This window comes from Pristiophorus japonicus, chromosome 20 (assembly GCF_044704955.1).
Source record: "Pristiophorus japonicus isolate sPriJap1 chromosome 20, sPriJap1.hap1, whole genome shotgun sequence".
NCBI classification, from domain to species: Eukaryota; Metazoa; Chordata; class Chondrichthyes; family Pristiophoridae; genus Pristiophorus; species Pristiophorus japonicus.
The window spans coordinates 67,141,302-67,163,824 of record NC_091996.1 but is presented as its reverse complement, the minus strand read 5'-3'; the positions used below and the strand labels follow the sequence as shown (position 1 = coordinate 67,163,824).

The 22,523-nt window shown below is 48.1% G+C and overlaps 1 protein-coding gene across 1 annotated transcript in view; it reads left to right on the top strand.

Annotated features, from left to right (window-relative positions):
- The window catches only part of LOC139232756 (uncharacterized), a 192,850-nt gene that overhangs the window by 54,542 nt on the left and 115,785 nt on the right, over positions 1–22,523 (top strand). The window contains exon 7 of the mRNA XM_070863259.1: positions 13,981–14,093. Coding sequence (XP_070719360.1) covers positions 13,981–14,093 — 113 coding nt within the window. The remainder of the gene's footprint in view (positions 1–13,980; positions 14,094–22,523) is intronic.

Below are 22,523 nucleotides of genomic sequence, written 5' to 3'. Positions count from 1 at the left end.
CGGCCATGGGGTGGCGCGGAATGGTCGCTGACTCTCCGCGGAGGGGCGGCCATTTTGTAAATTGCCCTCCCTCAGGTTTGGAGCGGTGTCCGGGATTGCTCCACCTGCTTTCCTGCCGCGGCGTGCACACGCTGACCCCTTTCCGACTGGCTGGGACTCCCTTGTGAAATTTCCCTTTTTCAAAATTGCCCCATGGGAGCAGCCCACCAACGATCAGTGCTCCCGACAGCTTTTGCTGTCAGTACACTCTCTGTGCCATGCCGGCAAGGCCGTGGGCGCACTGCCGCGTCCTGCATGTTAAGTTGTTTTGTCGGCTGACTGCCAGGTCGGACTGACAATTATGGTCGCGGGTTTGACTGAGCCGCCAACAGGCAGCCTGGCACTGCTTCTTGGGTGCCAGGCCGCTGGCCCAGCCAAAACCCTCCCTGATGGCCCAGTGTTTGCCACTAAAGTGGCTGCAGAGTTTGCAGCGGTCCTCCCCTTTAACGTAAGGGGAGAGATGTCGTGATGCACCAGCGCAATGACTGACAGCCTCAGCTACCCTGCCTCACCCCCACTTCCAACGCACTATTGACAGCCACTCTGCCCCATCCCCATTTCCGTCCCCATGATGAGGCTACTTCCGCTCTGCTCGAAAAAGATCACCGAAGAGCTGAATTTTAATGGCTAGACCGCATCAGTGCGTGGGAGGCCAGAACACATCGAAACCGGTAGCTGCGCCTCATTTCCGGCAGTGGGCACTTTCAGCCCCTATATATGTGGCTGATCCAGCTAAGTTTCTGGTCGATGGTGACCCCATGGATGTTGATGATGAGGGATTAGCCGATGGTATTGCCATTGAGTGTCAAGGGGTGGTGGTTAGATTGTCAATTGTTGGGGATGGAAACATAGAAACATAGAAAATAGGTGCAGTAGTAGGCCATTCGGCCCATCGAGCCTGCACCACCATTCAATATGATCATGGCTGATCATGCAACTTCAGTACCCCATTCCTGCTTTCTCTCCATACCCCTTGATCCCTTTAGCCGTAAGGGCCACATCTAACTCCCTTTTTAATATTTCTAACGAACTGGCCTCAACAACGTTCTGTGGTAGAGAATTCCACAGGTTCACAATTCTCTGAGTGAAGAAGTTTCTCCTCATCTTGGTCCTAAATGGCTTACCCCTTAGACTGTGACCCCTGGTTCTGGACTTCCCCAACATCGGGAACATTCTTCCTGCATCTACCCTGTCCAATCCCGTCAGAATTTTATATGTTTCAATGAGCTCCCCTCTCATTCTTCCAGTGAATATAAGCCTAGTCGATCCAGTCTTTCTTCATATTTCAGTCCTGCCATCCCAGGAATCAATCTGGTGAACCTTCGCTGCACTCTCTCAATAGCAAGAATGTCATTCCTCAGATTAGGAGACCAAAACTGTACACAATATTCAAGGTGTGGCCTCACCAAGGCCCTGTACAAATGCAGTAAGACCTCCCTGCTCCTATACTCAAATCCTCTCGCGATGAAAGCCAACATGCCATCTGCCTTCTTCACCGCCTGCTGTACCTGCATGCCAATTTTCAATGACTGATGTACCATGACACCCAGGTCTCATTGCACCTCCCCTTTTCCTAATCTGTCACCATTCAGATAATATTCTGCCTTCCTGTTTTGCCACCAAAGTGGATAACCTCACATTTATCTACATTATACTGCATCTGTCATGCGTTTGCCAACTCACCTAACCTGTCCAAGTCACCCTGCAGCCTCTTAGCATCCTCCTCACAGCTCACACTGCCACCCAGCTTAGTGTCATCTGCAAACTTGGAGATATTACATTCAATTCCTTCGTCCAAATCATTAATGTATATTGTAAATAGCTGGGGTCCCAGCATTGAACCTTGCGGTACCCCACCAGTCACTGCATGCCATTCTGAAAAGGACCCATTTATTCCTACTCTTTGCTTCCTGTCTGCCAACCAGTTCTCTATCCATGTCAATACATTACCCCCAATACAATGCGCTTTAATTTTGCACACTAATCTCTTGTGTGGGACCTTGTCAAAAACCTTTTGAAAGTCCAAATACACCACATCCACTGGTTCTTCCTTGTCCATTCTGCTAGTTACATCCTCAGGTGTATTCATCTTCTTCTTTGGCAATCCCTCGGAGTCGAGGATAACTTGCTTTCACATTAAAAATTAGTTCTCAGGTGACTGATAAGTCCAATGCGGGAATTACAGTCTCTATCACATCTTGGGCAGACGGTGGTTGAAAGGACATTGGTTGACGTGCCAGTTTGTTGAAGTGCTTGGGTTGTCATACGCTCCTTCCACCATTTGCGCTTGGTCTCTGCTTGCTCCCAACGAAGAGACTTGAGGTGTTCGGCACCTTCCCAGATTATTCACTTTGAGCGATCTTGCACCAGGGATTTCCAGGTATCGGTGAGGATGTTGAACTTCTTCAAGGAGGCCTTGAGGGTGTCCTTGAAGCATTCCCTCTGTCTACCTGGGGCTCTTTTGCCATGTCGGAGCTCCGAGTAGAGCGCTTGTTTTGGGAGTCTCGTATAAGCATGCGGATGATGTGGCCTGTCCATTGGATCTGATCGAGCGTTGTCAATGCTTCGATCCTGAGGATGTTAGCCTGAGCGAGAACACTGATGTTGGTGCGCCTATCCTGCCAATGGTTTTGCAGGATCTTGCGGAGGCAGCATTGGTGGTACTTCTCCAGTGCTTTGATGTGCCTGCAGTATATAGTCCATGCCTCAGAAGCATATAGGAGGACAGGTATCACTACTGCTCTGTAGACCGTGAGCTTTGTGCTAGTTTTAAGGTTCTGGTCTTCAAACACTCTCTTCCATAGGCAACCGAAGGCTGCGCTGGCACACTAAAGGCAGTGTTGGACCTCGTCATCGATGTCTGCCCTTGTTGACAGTAGGCTCCTGAGGTATGGAAAATGGTCCCCATTGTCCAAGGTCTCATCCTGAATTTTGATAATCGGGGGGACAGTGCTGTGTGGCGGGGGCAGGTTGATAGAGGACCTTTGTTTTATGGATGTTCTCGTACGCTACGGTGAACGTGTTGACGATGGTTTGGAGTTTGTCCTCCTCATGAGCGCAGACGCAAGCGTCATCTGCATATTGTAATTCAATGATAGAGGATGGCACGACCTTGGATCTGAAGGTGATGGAGGTTGAACAGTTTCCCATTTCTTCTATAGATTATCTCCACTCCAGCGGGAAGCTTACTGACGGTGTGATGTAGCATTGTAGCAAGGAAGATTGAGAAGAGCGTTGGTGCAATGACACAGCCTTGCTTCACCCCAGTTTGTACATTGTTGGGGTAAAAAGAAGACTTCTCTTCTTCATGGTAAAGTCCCTGATATAAGGAATTGACACCCGCCCGTATCCCCGCCCATATAGCAACCACGGAATCACTCAGACGAAACCTCGGTTCAACCGGTTTTTATTCAGGCATGCAGGGGAAGTGTTCATGGATGAACCTTATAAGAATAAAGGTTTTACATCTACAGATATACAGTTTCCGAGGTGTGCGACCCTCCTACAAAGCCACCAGTTGGCCTACTGCTATCAGCAAAGTTACATCAGACTGGCTCTGAGTGGTTCCCCCCACCTGTCCATCTCCCATCACATGTCACCCTTCCGGACTGTGTTGTTCAGTGGTGTCAACTTTGCCTCAGTTCCTCATGACATGCGAGTTAACCTTGTTTCCCAGGGTTTGCTATCTTGGTCCCAAACATCCCTTCAGATGTTGCTACAATAGACTGTTGACTCCCCTGACTCCCTCCTGTCCTTGGTGGATGTGTTATTCAGTACTGAATGTAAGTTTCCCTCAGTCTGTATTAAGGTTAACACAACGGATGGTTCATTAGCCATCAAGCTTTGCTGTGTAGCAAGCTTTGCTGCTTCCCCTTGTAAGCGAGTGTGTAAGCATGCTTTACGTACATAAGCGCGTTTTACATACAATCGGTCAATTTACGATATATTAAAATCCCTACCGTAAGGTAGAGGAACTCCCTCATCCTCAGAACTTCCTAATACTGATTAGCTCTTCAATCTGGACCATGTGTCAGATCAATTCACTACCTTCAGTATCCATTTTAGTGACCATTTGTCTGTTTGTCTACTTCCACTTTGGTGATCATATTTTATCCCCTTACATACATGAATTGGGCCTGTGGTGGATCCGTTGGTCAGGATCATGGCTTGCATGTCATCATGAAGCAAGTGGAGGATGGTGACAAACTTTTGAGGGCAGCCGAATTTGAAGAGGACGCTCCATAACCCCTCAAGTTGACAGTGTCAAAGGCATTTGCTAGGTCAAAGAAGGCCGTGTTCCCTGCATTTCTCTTGAATTTGTCGTGTGGTGAAGATCATGTTCATTGTGCCCCTTAATGGGTGGAATCCGCATTGCGATTCTGGGAGGAGCTCTTCTGCCACAGGGATAAGGCGGTTGAGGAGGATTCTTGGATAAGTTTCTCTGTGGTAGACAGCAGGGAAATTCCTCTGCAGTTACCGCAATCGGACTTATCCCCTTACTTGAAGATGGTCACGATTACGGCGTCTCTGAGATCCCCTGGCATGTTCTCCTCCTTCCAAATAAGAGAAATGAGCTCATGTATTCACACCAATAGTGCTTCTCCACCATGTTTTAGTGCTTTGGCAGGGATTCCATCTGCTCCTGAGGCCTTGTTGTTCTTCAGTTGTCAAATAGCCTTTTCAACCTCATGCCGGGCTGGGGTTGTACTGACGTGGTGGCGCGTAGCATGCTGCGGGATGGAGTCGAGTACACTGATGTCGAAGACAGAGTCTCGGTTAAGGAGATCCTCGAAGTGCTCCTTCCAGTGAGCACTGACTGACTCTCTGTCCCTGATGAGAACTTCTCCATTCTTGGACTGCAGTGGGATAGGACCTTGGGTGCTTGGCCCGTAAGTGGTCTTCACTGCACTGAAGAATCCACACATGCGTGGTTGTCAGCTAGTTGCTGGATCTCCTGCGCTTTCTCCACACACCAGGGGCTAGAACCTCCACTGTTTTTGCATGCTTAATGCCCACTTAATGCTCATTTTACCGCTGAAATGAACACCCATATATCGCCCATTTTGGCACAAAATGGAAATTGACGGGCATTTTTAGGAAACTTATCGGCGAGCGTTACTTTCCCCATGTGTTTAACGCCAGGAAAAAATATCGCCGCCCGCCCACTTATTTTGGGCTGAATCAGCATAATATCGGCCAGCATTACTTTCCGCATGGAATTAACGCCGAGATTCAATATTAACACCGGCCCACTGTTTTTTGTCGTAAAGAGCATCTTTACCCAAATTAGCAGCCATGGGGATCGCCCATCGTCAATTTTACCATCTCGCACACATATTGCCCACAATATCGTTCGCTCAAAGAAACGCCCACAAAAGTAGAACTAACTAAAAGTGAACGCTAGCAGTGTGGCTGGCATTTATTAAATCCCACTCTTACGTGAGGAGCTGATGTCTGAAAGATTTGTCTGAAAGAGCGCTGATGTGAGTGACAACGCTGACACACTGCTGTGTGTGTGCAGCTCAGACATAAATGGTGCCCTTCACCTTCGTGCCAGTTAAAGTTTATGTTGATTGATGTTAAGTTGTATTTAACCCTTTCATGGTAAGGAATCACCAGTGTGTAACGGTGCAGCTATCTGAGACAATATGCAACAAGGTTATGTTCAATAACAAAAATGTAATACTAACATTGGTCTGAAATCATAAGTATCACAACCAATAACACCCAACCTCCGCCCACACCCCACTTTTTCCACCATTGTCATAAATCAAAAGTTCAACCTGTCCAGCAACACAGAATACAAAGGCAAAGCTGAAGCGTGGTCCGCAGCCCCAATACATTGCAACAAATTGCACACACCCAGATGGAGATATAACACAGCCATCACCTGCGCACATGCACCTCACTTTCCTTCTCCCCACCCCTTCTTCTCCCCACCTCTACCCCTTCCCCTCCTCGCTCCGTGGCGCCTGGCTGAGGAGCTGCTCAGGCGGTGTCTCATTGAGGGTGATGAAGGCAGATGCGGTCATTGCACTGGTATAGAAACATAGAAAATAGGTGCAGGAGCAGGCCATTCAGCCCTTCTAGCCTGCACCGCCATTCAATGAGTTCATGGCTGAACATGAAACTTCAGTACCCCCTTCCTGCTTTCTCGCCATATCCCTTGATCCCCCGAGTAGTAAGGACTTCATCTAACTCCCTTTTGAATATATTTAGTGAATTGGCCCCAACCACTTTCTGTGGCAGAGAATTCCACAGGTTCACCACTCTGGGTGAAGAAGTCTCTCCTCATCTCGGTCCTAAATGGCTTACCCCTTATCCTTAGACTGTGACCCCTGGTTCTGGACTTCCCCAACATTGGGAACATTCTTCCTGCATCTAACCTGTCTAAACTCGTCAGGATTTTAAACGTTTCTATGAGGTCCCCTCTCATTCTTCTGAACTCCAGTGAATACAAGCCCAGTTGATCCAGTCTTTCTTGATAGGTCAGTCCCACCATCCCGGGAATCAGTCTGGTGAATCTTCGCTGCACTCCCTCAATAGCAAGAATGTCCTTCCTCAAGTTAGGAGACCAAAATTGTACACAATACTCCAGGTGTGGCCTCACCAAGGCCCTGTACAACTGTAGCAACACCTCCCTGCCCCTGTACTCAAATCCCCTCGCTATGAAGGCCAACATGCCATTTGCTTTCTTAACCGCCTGCTGTACCTGCATGCCAACCTTCAATGACTGATGTACCATGACACCCAGGTCTCGTTGCACCTCCCCTTTTCCTAATCTGTCACCATTCAGATAATAGTCTGTCTCTCTGTTTTTACCACCAAAGTGGATAACCTCACATTTATCCACATTATACTTCATCTGCCATGCATTTGCCCACTCACCTAACCTATCCAAGTCACTCTGCAGCCTCATAGCATCCTCCTCGCAGCTCACACTGCCACCCAACTTCGTGTCATCCGCAAATTTGGAGATACTACATTTAATCCCCTCGTCTAAATCATTAATGTACAATGTAAACAACTGGGGCCCCAGCACAGAACCTTGCGGTACCCCACTAGTCACTGCCTGCCATTCTGAAAAGTACCCATTTACTCCTACTCTTTGCTTCCTGTCTGACAACCAGTTCTCAATCCACGTCAGCACACTACCCCCAATCCCATGTGCTTTAACTTTGCACATTAATCTCTTGTGTGGGACCTTGTCGAAAGCCTTCTGAAAGTCCAAATATATCACATCAACTGGTTCTCCTTTGTCCACTTTACTGGAAACATCCTCAAAAAATTCCAGAAGATTTGTCAAACATGATTTCCCCTTCACAAATCCATGCTGACTTGGACCGATCATGTCACCATTTTCCAAATGCGCTGCTATGACATCCTTAATAATTGGTATGGGAGCAGGGGCTGCCGAGGGGGCAACATTCTCTGATGCAGAAGCAGAATCTTGGTCCTTGCTCTCATCTGTCATTCGCAGTGGTGATGCGGAACCTAGGTGTGGAGTGCCACGCTTGCGGACTACTGGGAGCCCTCTGCCACCAGTGTTCCTGGCTACCAGCTCCAGGGCCTCCTCCATCCCTTCCATGTTATATCTTATTTGTTGGACAAAAACTAGGTGCCAACTGTGTTCTTGGTGCTTAGTAGGCTTTTTGTTCCTGGTGAATCTCCGTCGTGCCTCCCATAATAGCCAAATAAGCACACACCATAGCCACACTCGCTTTCAGTGTCTCTGAGCTCCCTCTCTCTCTGTCTCCTCTTCTGCGCATGTCATGATGACCTTTGACCTCCTGAATCGCGGGAATCGAGTGTTGCCATGCCGTTGCTAAGGATGGCCACACTTTACGGCAGAAGGTCAAAAAAATGTAACGCTACCGCCCATTTGATATCGCTCACGGTAACGCCCATTTTCAAAAATGGAAACTAGGTATTTTGAGAATGGGCGAGAAGCCGGCAATCTGAAAACCCTTTTTTATCGCCCACACCGGAAATTACGCCCATTTTGGGCGATAAGCACAAAAGTGAAGGTTCTAGCCCCATATGTTTGTTAGGTCGTGAGTCTTTTGTTGGACCTCGGCCTGCAGATGTCTGTAGATCTGCTTTCTTGCTCTCGAGTTGAGGTGGTCATAGCCTAGTACATGTGTGACGTTAATGTTACTTGCCACTTATCAGCCCAAGCCTGAATTTTGTCCGGGCCTTGCTGCATGCAGGCATGGACTGCTTCATTATCTGAGGAGTTGCGAATGGAACTGAACACTGTGTAATCATCAACGAACATCCCCACTTCTGACCTCATGATGGAGGGAAGATCATTGTTGAAGCAGCTGAAGATGGTTGAGCCTAGGACATTGCCCTAAGGAACTCCTGCAGCGATGCTCTGGGGCTAAGATGATTGACCTCCAACAACCACAACCATCTTTCTTTGTGCTAGGTTTGATTCCAGCCAGTGGAAAGTTTTCCCCTGATTCCCATTGACTTCAATTTTACTAGGGCTCCTTGATGCCACACTGGGTCAAGTGCTGCCTTGATATCAATGACAGTCAGTCTCAACTGCCCTCTGGAATTCAGCTCTGTTATGTTCAGAATAAATCCACAGGACTAGATCGCAAGCTCAAACTGTTGTGACCTTGGTCTCTTTATTCAGACTCCAGAGTGAGGAAGAATGGAGAATCACCTTTTATATCTGCTTGCCCCAGGGTGCACAGGTGACCCTTAGGTCTCCCACAGGTGTGCCCCCCTAGTGGCAAGTCTTACATTTTGGTAAGGTTTACATGCATACATAACATCACTCCCCCCGCCCAAAGTGCAAGTTATTTGCAAGTTGAGGCGATCTGGTGCCCCGCGTCCCAGGTCGATCGCCTGGGTTGAAGTCCTGATGTGCTGATGTGCTGGGTTCATCCTTGTGGTTGACAGCGAAGTTGATCGTTTTAGTGGGTCGCTGGGGGCCATGTCCTTTCACAGTGGTTCCTGGTTATCTGTAGTTCGCAGTTTGGTCTTGTCCAAATGCTTTACTCGTTAGCCCGGTACATGGTTTCATAATCAAACGCTCCGTTTTCATCGCATACACTCCATTCCCCCCCTTGTCTAATGCGGTGCTATCGGCCCAACTGAGGCCCTGAACATGGTCTACATCACATATTCTGATGTCACGTGGAGGGGCCGTGCAAATATGGTGCATTCTCTGCTGGTGGCATATGGAAGGTTCAGTTCTGAGTGATTCTGTCTGGTGACTGCGTAGCACCCAGGATAGCCGGGTCTGTAGGGAGTCTACTGTGACATGCGTGGTGCTAGGTTTAGTGATTTGGGCTGCCTGCTCTGAGCTATTGTCGCTGACCCTGAGGTCTGGCAAGCCCAGGATGGCCGCAATGGCCATGGTAGTGGCGGGAGGCCTAGTGGTCCCCGTGGACCTTGGGTAATATTGGGGCCCCGGACCACCGACTGTGTAGCTGCCCTGCCTTTGCAACGTTGGGATGGGTCTTTCGTCTCTGCAACGGACATCCCATTTAGCAGTTCACCTTTGGCAGGCGGTAACGTGGGATCCTGGCTGGTCTAGGTTCTAAGTTGGGGGGCCGTTACGGTTGACCCCTTGCTTTCTAGCACTTCCACGACCACGAGTGGGTCTGCAGGCTGCACCGTTTCCACTCCGGTGGCCAACTGAGGGCATTAGTGCCGCTCTCAGTGCCTGGCCCGTGGCGGATCATGTTACAGTGTTCAGACAATGTTAGACATTCTCGAAACAACACATCAATAATGGTGCCTCTGCTCTCCCAAGCTTGTGGGATGAGCAGCTTGTCTGACTCGAGCACTTGTTGGGACACTCTTTGGTACGTCTCTTTGGTCCCATGAACACAGGCTGCTGCTGTGTTTAACTTATTGGATACATGTTCAATCCTTTGGGGCTCGCCCACTACTTTTGCTTGCTGCACAACACTTCCGACCCCGTGCAGCAACATCTCACTTGCTACAAATACTTTGTTAGATACATATACAACTGGTTGGGGTACGCCCGCTACTTTGGCTTGTTGTAAGGTATCCCCAACCCCATATAATAGTACATCATTGGCCGCGAAAGACCACTCACAAGGGTTACATAGTGCACAAGTTTGTTGGAGCGTAGTGGATTCCTGGCCTTCACGGCGGCCGCCCCTTTACCTTTATCCCAAACCCAGTCGTCTTCCTTGCTGGGCGACACATTCCTCCGTTCCGTTGCGGCGACCTCCCGTGGTCTGGACGCCCTCTCGTCCCGTGGTCTGGACACTTTCTTGTCCCATGGTCTGGACACACCTTCATCCCGTGGTCTGGATGCACTCTCGTCCCATGGTCTGCACGCACCTTCGTTCTGTGGTCTGGATGCCTTCTCGTCCCGTGGTCTGGACACCCTCTTGTCCGTGTCCGTGATGCCGACTGCCGTGATCTTCCTCCCCAGGTATTTTGCCTCTGGCGTCGGGAAGACGCATTCGGATCATTTCGGCCGGAGTCCCACTCTGCATGGTCGATCTGGAGCCTCTTCCATCGTCGCGAAGAGGTCGTCGGCTTTGGGTGGTGGTTACTGCGCCTGTACCGCTGCTCGGTTGATCTTCACCTCCTCGTGGTTGTGATGAGCGGCCTGTGCCTCGGGAATCTGCAAATGGATCTGCACTTCGATGCCTGGTTCAGCTGAAGGTGGGGATTTGCTCAGCCTTTGAGAGGGGGAGACCTCGTTTTCTGGAGAAGATACGCAGAGGTCTTCCCGTTCCATCGAATCTTCCCCATCCACCTCCTGCCAAGCAGCGTTGGCCCATCACCTGAAACAATCCACAGTGGTAAATCAATTACTGCTCCCTCATGGAAAACTCTTATGCCCACACTACCTATAACTGGTAACAGTTCCTTGGTGTAGGTGCGCAGCTTTGCCTGAATCGGGATCAGTTTGGGTCACTGCGCTTCATCGCTCCACAGCTTCTCGAATGCCTTCTGGCTCATAACTGATTGACTCGCCCCCGTGTCTAGTTCCATGGAGACTGGAGTGCCGTTAAGTTCAACTTTTAACGTAGTCGGAGGGCTTTTGGTGGTGAAGGTGTGTATCCCATATACTTCCTCTTCATCCTCAGGTTCAGTTGCCTCTCCTGCTCGTTCATCATGATCCTCACTGGATCGGTCGTCCTCTCCTTACTCTGCCATGTGGTGAGTCAGAGATCGTTTGCACATTCGCTGGAGGTGCCTCATTGTTCCACAGCCCTTGCACACATATGGCTTGAATAGACATTGATGAGCTCTATGGCTGCCCCCGCAGCGCCAACATGGTGCTCATGGCGGACTCTGAGTCACTCCAGGCCTAGGTCTGGCCTCTGCAATCATGTGGGCCCTGCCCTGTGCTGTTCTGCCTGCTGAAAACATTATTTTGTGCACAGTGCTTGCCGGTGAGCTTCGATTCTGTGAAGATATCTGTTTCGTGTTGTTGCTGGTGGATATGAAGGCTTGGGCTATCACGATGGCCTTGCTCACATCTAGGGATTTGGCAGATAATAGTTTGCGAAGAATGACCTAATGACCAATTCCAAGCACGAAAACATCCACAACATTTCCCCCAAGGATCCTGCAAATTCGCACTGCCCCGCAAGGTGGTCAGCGACAAAACTCGACATGTTCTGGAACTTGGAGCAACGGTGCGTGTAAAAGCGGTACCTGGCCATCAGGATGCTCGCCTTTAGCTTGAGGTGTTCCCTAGCCAGCATACACAGCTCTGCGTAAGATTTGTCCATTAGTTTGACCGGTGCCAGCAAAATTTTAATGAGGCCATATACCGATGACCCACATACGGTGAGGAGAATCGCCCTGCGCTTGATCTCTGTTTCAGCCGTGTCCAATTCGTTGGCCACAAAGTACTGGTCGAGGCGCTCAACGAAGTCTTCCCAATCATCACCCTCAACAAATCTCTCAAGAAAGTCAACGGCAGCCATTACCATGTGAAAGTTCGTGATCCGTTACTCGTCGCCAATTTGTTATGTTCAGAATAAATCCACAGGACTATATCGCAAGCTCAAACTGTTGTGACCTTGGTCTCTTTATTCAGACCCCAGAGTGAGAAAGCAGCATGGTGAATCACCTTTTATACCTGCTTGCCCCAGGGTGCACAGGTGACCCTTGGGTCTCCCACAGGTGTGCCCCCCAGTGGCAAGTCTTACATTTTGGTAAGGTTTACATGCATACATAACAAGCTCTTTTGTCCATGTTTGAACCAAGGCTGTAATGAGGTCTTGAGCCGAGTGGTCCTGGCAGAACCCAAACTGAGCATTAGGGAGCAGGTTATTGGTGAGTAAATGGCGCTTGATAGCACTGTTGACGACACCTTCCATCACTTTGCTGATGATTGAGTGTATATTGATGGGGTGCTAATTGGCTGGATTGGATTTGTCCTGCTTTTTGTAGATAGGATATACCTGCGCAGTTTTCCACATTGTCGGGTTGATGCCAATGTTGTAGTTCTATTGGAACAGCTTGGCAAGAGGCGCAGCTGGTTATGGAGCACAAGTCTTCAGCACGACAGCTGGGATGTTGTCGGGTCCCGTAGCCTTTGCTGTATCCAGTGCGCTCAGCCACTTCTTGATATCACGTGGAGTGAAACATAAGAACATCAGAAATAGGAGCAGGAGTAGGCCATTTGCCCCTAGTGCCTGCACTGCCATTTAATAAGATCATGGCTGATCTGATCTTCGGCTCAGTTCCACCTCCCTGCCCGTTCCCCATAACCCTTCATTCCCTTAGTTCAAAAATCTGTCTATTTCTACCTTAAATATATTCAATGACCCAGCCTCTGCAGCTCTCAGGGGCAGAGCATTCCATAGATTTACGACCCTGAGAGAAAACATTTCTCCTCATTTCAATTCTAAATGGGCAACCCCTTATTCTTAAACTATGCCCCCTAGTTCTAGATTCCCCCACGAGTGGAAACATCCTCTCTGCATCTATCTTGTCGAGCCTCAGCATCTTATATGTTTCAATAAAATCACCTCTCAATCTTCTAAAGTCCAATGAGTATCGGCTCAACCTGCTCAACCTTTCTTCATAAATCAACCCCTTCATCTCAGGAATCAACCTAGTGAACCTTCTCTGAATTGCCTCTAATGTTAGTATATTCCTCCTTAAATAAGTTGCCTTTTTTCTGTCTCCCGCCTTTTTTAAGTAGGGGTGTTACATTTGCGATTTTCCAATCGCTGGGATCGCTCCAGAATCCATGGAATTTTGGTAGATTGCAACCAATGCATCCACTATCTCTGCAGCCATTTCTTTTAAGACTCTAGGGTGCAGGCCATCAGGTCCAGGGGACTTGTCCACCTTTAGTCCCATTATTTTACGGAGTGCTTTTTCTTTAGTGATAGTGATTGTTTTAAATTCCCCCCCGCCCAATAGCCCCTTGATAATCTATTATTAGGCTGTTTTTAGTGTCTTTTACCATGAAGATCGATACAAAATATTTGTTCAAAATTTCTGCCAATTCCCTGTTCCCCATTATTAATTCCCCAGTCTCATCCTCTAAGGGACCAACATTTACTTTAGCAACTCTCTTTATTATTACATACTTGTAAATTTGCTGTAGATCTGCTATTCGGTGCCTGAGATTCCTGACGGCTCACTCCACTGTTGGACATGTGGCAGGGCAGGACTTCCAGCTGCCAATCTGCCAATCCAAAATATCAGGGGCAATCTCATGTGCTTAAAGGTGTTGGGCAACTGTACCATCTACACTGCTCCCATAGCTTAGCTTCAGGTTAAAAATAAGTTAATTCTCTGTACAAGACAGAGACATAAGATTGTGTGTCATGATGCAGCAAAGTGTATGGGCATGCTCATCATGTGGTTTCCCAAGGCCAATCAAGGTTGGCTATTCATGTGGTGTGCATAGGGTTAAGACTCGAGGAGGTAGGTAATCTAACTTTTATTAAAGTATTTGTTTTGTAACAGGATTGGCTTAGTGCTAATGTCTCTGGAGTTTATTGGACTGGACTCAATGATCGGGCAAATGAAGCTATTTTCTTATGGACTACGAACCTTCCTTTGGATGCTGCCCTAATGCCGTGAGTTTATTTCAATTATTTTATTTTACTAACTGTCATGTATTCAACTATCATTGTAACCCATGTATAAGCTGACCTAAGTTGTACACCTTGAGAACATTGACCACAAGGGGCGAACTTATGGGAGACACTCCTAACCTGGACTTTCAGATATAAAAGGAGAAGCTCCACCCACCTTCATCACTTGAGGTCTTGGTAATAAAGGTAACTAATCACAGAGTGACCATCTCTCAAGTATGAGCCTCGTGTGCATTTATACTGTATAGTAAGGACATATCATTGTCGACGAGAAACTAGGATTTAAACCACGCAAGCATGGCCACTAGCAGCACAGAAGAGAGGTACTGTGTTGGTGATGATTGGGATGACTTTATTGAGAGACTACAGCAAAGTTTTGTCACTAAGGAATGGTTGGGACAGGATTCGGCCGACAAACGCAGGGCTCATCTCCTGACGGTTTGTGGATCCAGAACGTACTCCCTGATGAAGGACCTTCTAGTGCCAGAGAAGCCGGCGGACAAGACGTTCGAAGAGCTCAGTAAGTTGATCGGGGAACACCTAAAACCGGTGAGCAGCATGCACATGGCAAGACACCGCTTTTACACGCACCAGCGGCGAGAAGGGCAAAGCGTTCCAGACTTCGTGGCAGATCTCCAGCGACTGGCGAGCCTATGTAAGTTCCCAGATGCATGCAGAGCAGAGATGCTGCGAGACATCGTGGAGCGAGTAGCATGCTCACAGGTCCTGGACAAATTTGACTCATTATTTCAACCTGGCATCGGCACTTTCATGGGGGCCAAGGTAGTGATCCACATAAACCCGGACGCCAGGCCAGTACACCACAAGGCCAGAGCGGTGCCGTACGTGATGCGGGAAAAGATAGAATACGAATTGGACCGCCTGCTGAGGGAAGCATCATCTTGTCAGTCGAATTCAGTGACTGGGCAAGCTGTTCATGCCGATGCTCAAGGCAGATGGGTCAGTCAGGATATGTGGCGATTACAAGGCCACCATCAATTGGGTGTCACTCCAAGACCAGTACCCGCTACCGAGAGCGGAGGACCTCTTTGCAACGCTGTCCGCTGGCAAACTTTTTTCAAAATTGGACCTGACCTCAGCTTACATGACCCAGGAGCTGTGAGTGAGTCAAAGAAGCTGACCACTATCACGACACACAAGGGGTTGTTTGAGTATAACAGATGTCCGTTCGGGATTCGTTCGGCCGCCGCGATCTTTCAGCGAAATATGGAAAGCCTCCTCAAGTCGATTCCAAGGACGGTGGTTTTTCAAGACGACATCCTCATCACGGCTCGCGATACTGAAGAACACCTCCACAACCTGGAGGAAGTGCTACACAGACTGGACCCGGTAGGACTGCGACTGAAAAAGGCAAAGTGTGACTTCTTAGCTCCAGAGGTAGAATTCCTGGGGAAGAGGGTAGCAGCAGACGGGATCAGACCTACTGCGTCCAAAACAGAAACGATCCAGAGAGCACCCAGACCCCGTAACACAACGGAGCTGCGTTAGTTCCTGGGGCTCCTGAACTATTTTGGCAACTTTCTTCCCAAATTGAACACGCTGTTAGAGCCGCTACACGTGCTCCTACGCAAAGGTCGAGATTGGGTCTGGGGGGACAGCCAGGAAAGGGCTTTTGATAGAGCACGCAATTTGTTATGCTCCAACAAACTGTTAACGTTATATGACCCATGTAAGAAACTCTCAGCCTCCTCTGTTCCAAAGAAAACAACCCCAGGCTATCCAATCTTTCCTCATAGCTAAAATTCTCCATTCCTGGCAACATCTTCAAAAATCTCCTCTGAACCCTTTCTAGTGCAATCACATTTTCCCTGTAATGTGGTGATCAGAACTATACTCAGCACTTTAACTAGTGTTTTATACAGTTCAAACATAACCTCCCTGCTTTTATAGTCTATACCTCGGCTAATAAAGGTAAGTAACCCGTATGCCTTCTTAACCACCTTATCTACCTGTCCTGTTACCTTCAGGGATCTATGGGCATGCACTCCAAAGTCTGACTGTTCCTCGCCCCATCCTGCGTCATACGCAGATGACGCTTGCACACTTGGAGGCCAAACTCCAAGCCATAGTCAACACCTTCACCGAGGCATACGAGAGCATGGGCCTTACACTAAACATCCGTAAGACAAAGATCCTTTACCAACCTGTCCCTGCCACACAACACTGCCCCCTGTTATCAAAATCCACGACGAGGCCTTGGACAAAGTGGACCATTTTCCATAACTCGGGAGCCTATTGACAACAAGGGCAGACATCGACGATGAGGTCCAACCCCGCCTTCAGTGTACTAGTGCAGCCTTTAGTCACATGAGAAAAAGAGTGTTTGAAGACTAGGACCTCAAACCTGGCACCAAGCTCATGGTCTACACAGCAGTAGTGATACCTGCCCTCCTATATGGTTCAGAGACATGGACTATGTACAGCAGGAACCTCAAAACACTGGAGAAATACCACGAACGCTGCCTCCGCAAGATCCTGCAAATCCATTGGCAGGATAGGCACACCAACATTCGTGTCCTCGCTCAGGCCAACATCCCCAGCCTCGAAGCATTGACCACGCTCGATCAGTTCTGTTGGACAGGCCGCATCGTCTGCATGCCTGACACGAGACTCCCAAAACAAGTGCTCTACTCGGAGCTTCGACGTGGCAAGCGAGCCCCAGGTGGGCAGAGGAAATGTTTCAAGGACACCCTCAAAGCCTCCTTGAAAAAGCACAGCATTCCCACCGACACCTAGGAATCCCTGGCCCAAGACTGCTCAAAGTGGAGGAAAAGCTTCCAGGAAGGCACTGAACACCTCGAGTCTCTTTACCAAGAGCAAGTTGAAGCCAAATGTCGACAGCGGAAGGAGCACGCGGCAACCTAGGCACCCCACCCATCCGTTCCTTCAACCACCGTCTGCCCCACCTGTGACAGACTGTAGATCCCGCATTGGACTCTTCAGTCACCTGAGAACTCATTTTTAGTGTGGGAGCAAGTCATCCCCAGCTCCGAGGGACTGCCTAAAGAGAAAACTTCTCAGTATCCTACCATTTATTGTATATTCCCTTACCTTGTTAGCCCTCTGCAAGTGCTTTACCTTACACTTCTCCGGATTGAATTCCATTTGCCACTTTTCTGTCCACCTGACCAATCCATTGATATCTTCCTTCAGTCTGCAGCTTTCTTCCTCACTATCAGCCAGACAGCCAATTTATGTAATACCTGCAAACTTCTTAATCACACCCCCCTACATTGAAGTCTAAATCATTGGTATATACCACAAAAAGCAAGGGATCTAGTACTGAGCCCTGCAGAACGCCTCTGGAAACAGCCTTTCAATCGCAAAAATACCTGTTAGCCTTTACCCTTTGCTTCCTGCCAGTGAGTCAATTTTGGATCCAACTTGTCATTTTCCCTTGGATCTCATGGGGTTTTACTTTTATAAGAACATAAGAACATAAGAAATAGGAGCTGGAGTAGGCCATACGGCCCCTCGAGTCTGCTCTGCCATTCAATATGATCAAGGCTGATCCAATCATTAACTCAGGTCCACTTCCCTGCCCGCTCCTCATAACCCCTTATTCCCTTATCGGTTAAGAAACTGTCTATCTCTGTCTTAAATTTATTCAATGACCCAGCTTCCATAGCTCTCTGAGGTAGCGAATTCCACAGATTTACAACCCTCAGAGAAGAAATTCCTTCTCATCTCAGTTTTAACTGGGCGGCCCCTTATTCTAAGATTATGCCCTCTAGTTCGAATCTCCCGCATCAGTGGAAACATCCTCTCTGCATCCACCTTGTCAAGCCCCCTCATAAACTTATACGTTTCGATAGGATCACCTCTCATTCTTCTGAATTCCAATGAGTAGAGGCCCAATCTACTCAACCTTTCCTCACAAGTCAACCCCATCATCCCCAGAATCAACCTAGTGAACCTTCTCTGAACTGCTTCCAAGGCAAGTACATCCTTTCTTAAATATGGAAACCAAAACTATACACAGTATTCCAGGTGTGGCCTCACCAATACCCTGTATAACTGTAGCAAGACTTCCCTGCTTTTATATTCCATCCCCATTGCAATAAAGGCCAAGATTCCATTGACCTTCCTGATCGCTTGCTGTAGCTGTGCACTATCCTTTTGTGTTTCATGCACAAGTATCCCCAGGTCCCGCAGTGCTGCAGCACTATGCAATTTTTTTCCATTTAAATAATAACTTGCTCTTCGATTTTTTTTTTTCTGCCGAAGTGCATGGCCTCACACTTTCCAACATTATACTCCATCTGCCAAATTTTTGCCCACTCACTTAGCCTGTCTATGTCCTTTTGCAGGTTTTTTGTGTCCTTCTCACACACTGCTTTTCCTCCCATCTTTGTATCAACAGCAAACTTGGCTTTGTTACACTCGGTCCCTTCATCCAAGTCGTTAATATAGATTGTAAGTAGTTGGGGTCCCAGCACTGATCCCTGCGGCACCCCACTAGTTACTGATTGCCAACCCGAGAATGAACCATTTATCCCGACTCAGTTTTCTGTTAGTTAGCCAATCCTCTATCCATGCTAATATATTACCCCCAACCCCGTGAACTTTTATCTTGTGTCGTAACTTTTTATGTGGCACCTTGTCAAATGCCTTCTGGAAGTCCAAATACACTACATCCACTGGTTCCCCTTTATCCACCTTTTTCGTTATATCCTCAAAGAATTCCAGCAAATTTGTCAAACGTGATTTCCCCTTCATAAATCCATGCTGACTCTGCGTGACTGAATTATGCTTTTCCAAATGTCCTGCTACTGCTTCTTTAATAATGGACTCCAACATTTTTCCAACCACAGATGTCAAGCTAACTGGTCTATAGTTTCCTGCTTTTTGTCTGCCTTCTTTTTTAAATAGGGGCATTACATTTTCAGTTTTCCAATCTGCTGGGACTTTCCCAGAATCCAAGGAAATTTGGTAAATTACAACCAATGCATCCACCTTTCACTGCTACTTGTGTTATGACCCTAGGATGCAAGCCATCAGGTCCAGGGGATTTATCCACCTTTCGTCCCATTATCCTACTGAGTACCACCTCCTTAGTGATTGTGATTGTGGTAAGTTCCTCCCCCCCCCCACCATAGCCCCTTGACAATCCTACGTTTGGCTATTTTTAGTGTCCTCTACTATAAAGACAGGTGCAAAATATTTGTTCAGAGTTTCTGCCATCTCCATGTTCCCCATCACTAATTCCCTGGTTTCATCCTCCAGGGACCAACATTTACTTTAGCCACTCTTTTCCTTTTTATATACCTGTAGCAACTCTTGCTATCTGTTTTTATATTTCGTGCTAGCTTACGGTTTCATAGGGCTCAATTTTCCCCAAAGCATTTTTTTGGCGTACTTGAAGAATTACTCCGGATTTTTGGGGTCCTAAGTACGGCAAAAAAAAAATTCTAAGTTTCCCCGTTGGATTTCTTCATTTTGGCTTGGCATAATCTGACCTTTAGTTTTGGGGGTGGAGCCTTGATCTGTGCCAAAATGATCAGGCTGCCATGGTAACCAGGGACATAATGCGAGCTGAGGCTGCAAAGTGAAGCATACAGCCAGCTCCCAACACATTAAAAGAATTGAAAAACACATAGCAGCAACTTGCCTCCAACCCCACCCGAAGGGCTTGGCGGTCCAGTCCCATTCTCGGTCCCCATTCTCCCGGTCCCATTCTCGGTTCTTGGTTCCCGGTCTCTCGCTCTCTCTCTCTCTCTCTCTCCAGACAGGTGGGGTTGGAGGGAAGTTGCTGCGATGTATTTTTCAATTCTTTTAGAATGTCCGGGCATCTGCTGCGCCGATTTGCTTACCTGTGCCGATTTCCTTAACTCTCCGCAAGGTTTTTCTGGAGAGGCCACATACGCTGGCCTAAGCTGTTATGCTGGTGCAAATTGATTGGGGAAACTGTGGTTTTTCAACTTAGGCCAAAAAGGGCAGCCTGCTCCAAAAAATCGACGCAAATCAGTGGGGAAATTTGAGCCCATAGTCTATCTTCCCTTCCTTAATTATTTTTTTAGTCATTCTTCGCAGGCTTTTAAAAGCTTCCCAATCTTCTGCCCTCCCACTAGTTTTGGCCACTTTGTATGTCCTTGTTTTTAATTGGATACCATCCTTTATTTCTTTAGTTAGTCATGGATGGCTATCTTTTCCTTTACACCCTTTCCTCCTCACTGGAATATATTTTTCTTGAGAGTTATGAAATATCTCCTTACATGTACGCCACTGTTCATCAACCAACTTTAATCTATTTTCCCAGTCCACTTTACCCAATTCTGCCCTCATACCTTTGTAGTCTCCTTTATTTAAGCTTAGTACACTGGTTTGAGATCCAACTTTCTCGCCCTCCATCTGAATTTGAAATTCAATCATGCTATGATCACTCATTCCGAGGGGATCCTTTACCGAGATTTATTAATCCTTTCTCATTACACAGGACCAGATCTAAGATAGCCTGTCTCCTGGTTGGTTCCATTACCTACTGCTCAAGGAACCCGTCCCTTATGTGATATGTCCTTACTATACAGTGCAAATGCACACGAGGCCCATGCTTGAGCGAAGGTCACTCTGTGACCAGCAACTTTTATTCCAGCACTGAAGTGAAGAAGGTGGGTGGAGCTTCCCCTTTTATACCTGAAAGACCAGGTTAGGAGTGTCTCCCACAAGTTCACCACCTAGTGGTCAATGTTCTTAGTGTACAACGAGTCAGTTTATACATGGGTTACAATGACAGTTAAATACATGAGCCTGTGAAATGGTTTGAATTCCTTAGGACATGCCCCGTATATGGCTGCCCAGTCCCCATTAAGGACAGATTTCAAAGACAGTAGCGGGTTTCTATTTGTCCAGACTTTGATCTGACGGCTGTCACGGGTGAGCCTTTGCTTTCGAAAGCTTCCACAGCCATGACCATCTCAGCAGCATGCTCGGTTGCCCCCTCGGTGGTGGCTAGTGGGAGACTGCTGAGTGCATCGGCACAGTTTTCAGTGCCCGGTCTGTGCCGAATTGTATAGTCATAGGCGGCTAACATGAGTGCCCACCTCTGTATGCGGGCCGATGCATTTGCATTTATGGCCTTGTTGTCGGCCAAAAGGGACGTTAGGGGTTTGTGATCTGTCTCCAGCTCAAATTTCCTACCGAACAGGTACTGGTGCATTTTTTTTTACAGCATATACACATGCAAGCGCTTCCTTTTCTACCATCCCGTAGCCCCGTTCTGCCTGGGACAGACTTTTGGAGGCATAAGCTACCGGCTGTAACTGACCCTTGGCATTAACATGCTGCAACACACACCTGACCTTATAGGATGACGCGTTGCATGTTAAAACAAGTTTCTTACATGGGTCATATAGCGTTAACAGATTGTTAGAGCATGAAATTTGTGATGCTCCATCAAAAGCCCTTTCCTGGCTGTCCCCGCAGACCCATTCACGACCTTTGCATAGGAGCACGTGTAGCGGCCCTAACAGCATGTTCAATTTGGGAAGAAAGTTTCCAAAATAGTTTAGGAGCCCGAGAAACGAACGCAGCCCCGACGTGTTACAGGGTCTGGGTGCTCTCTGGATCGCTTCTGTTTTGGATGCAGTAGGTCTGATCCCGTCTGCTGCTACCCTCATCCCCAGGAATTCTACCTCTGGAGCTAGAAAGACGCACTTCGCCTTTTTCAGTCGCAGCCCTACCCGGTCCAGTCTGCATAACACCTCCTCCAGGTTGCGGAGGTGTTCTTCAGTATCACAACCCATGGTGAGGATGTCGTCTTGAAAAACCACCGCCCTTGGAATCAACTTGAGGAGGCTTTCCATATTGCGTTGAAAGATCGCGGCGGCCGAGCGAATCCCAAACGGACATCTGTTGTACTCAAACAACCCCTTGTGTGTCGTGATGGTGGTCAGCTTCTTCGACTCACTCGCCAGCTCCTGGGTCATGTAAGCTGAAGTTAGGTCCAATTTTGAAAAAAGTTTGCCACCGGATAGCGTCGCAAAGAGGTCCTCCGCTCTCGGTAGCGGGTACTGGTCTTGGAGTGACACCCGATTGATGGTGGCCTTGTAATCACCACATACCCTGACCGACCCATCCGCCTTCAGCACCAGCACAATTGGGCTCGCCCAGTCACTGAATTCGACTGGCGAGATGATGCCTTCCCTCAGCAGGCGATCCAATTCACCTTCTATCTTTTCCCGCATCATGTACGGCACCGCTCTGGCCTTGTGGTGTACTGGCCTGGCGTACGGGTTTATGTGAATCACTACCTTGGTCTCCATGAAAGTGCCAATGCCGGGCTGAAATAGTGAGTCAAATTTGTCTAGGACCTGTGAGCATGATATTCGCTCCACAGAAGAAATTGCATTGACATCGCCCCATTTCCAGCTCATGACAGCCAGCCAACTCCTC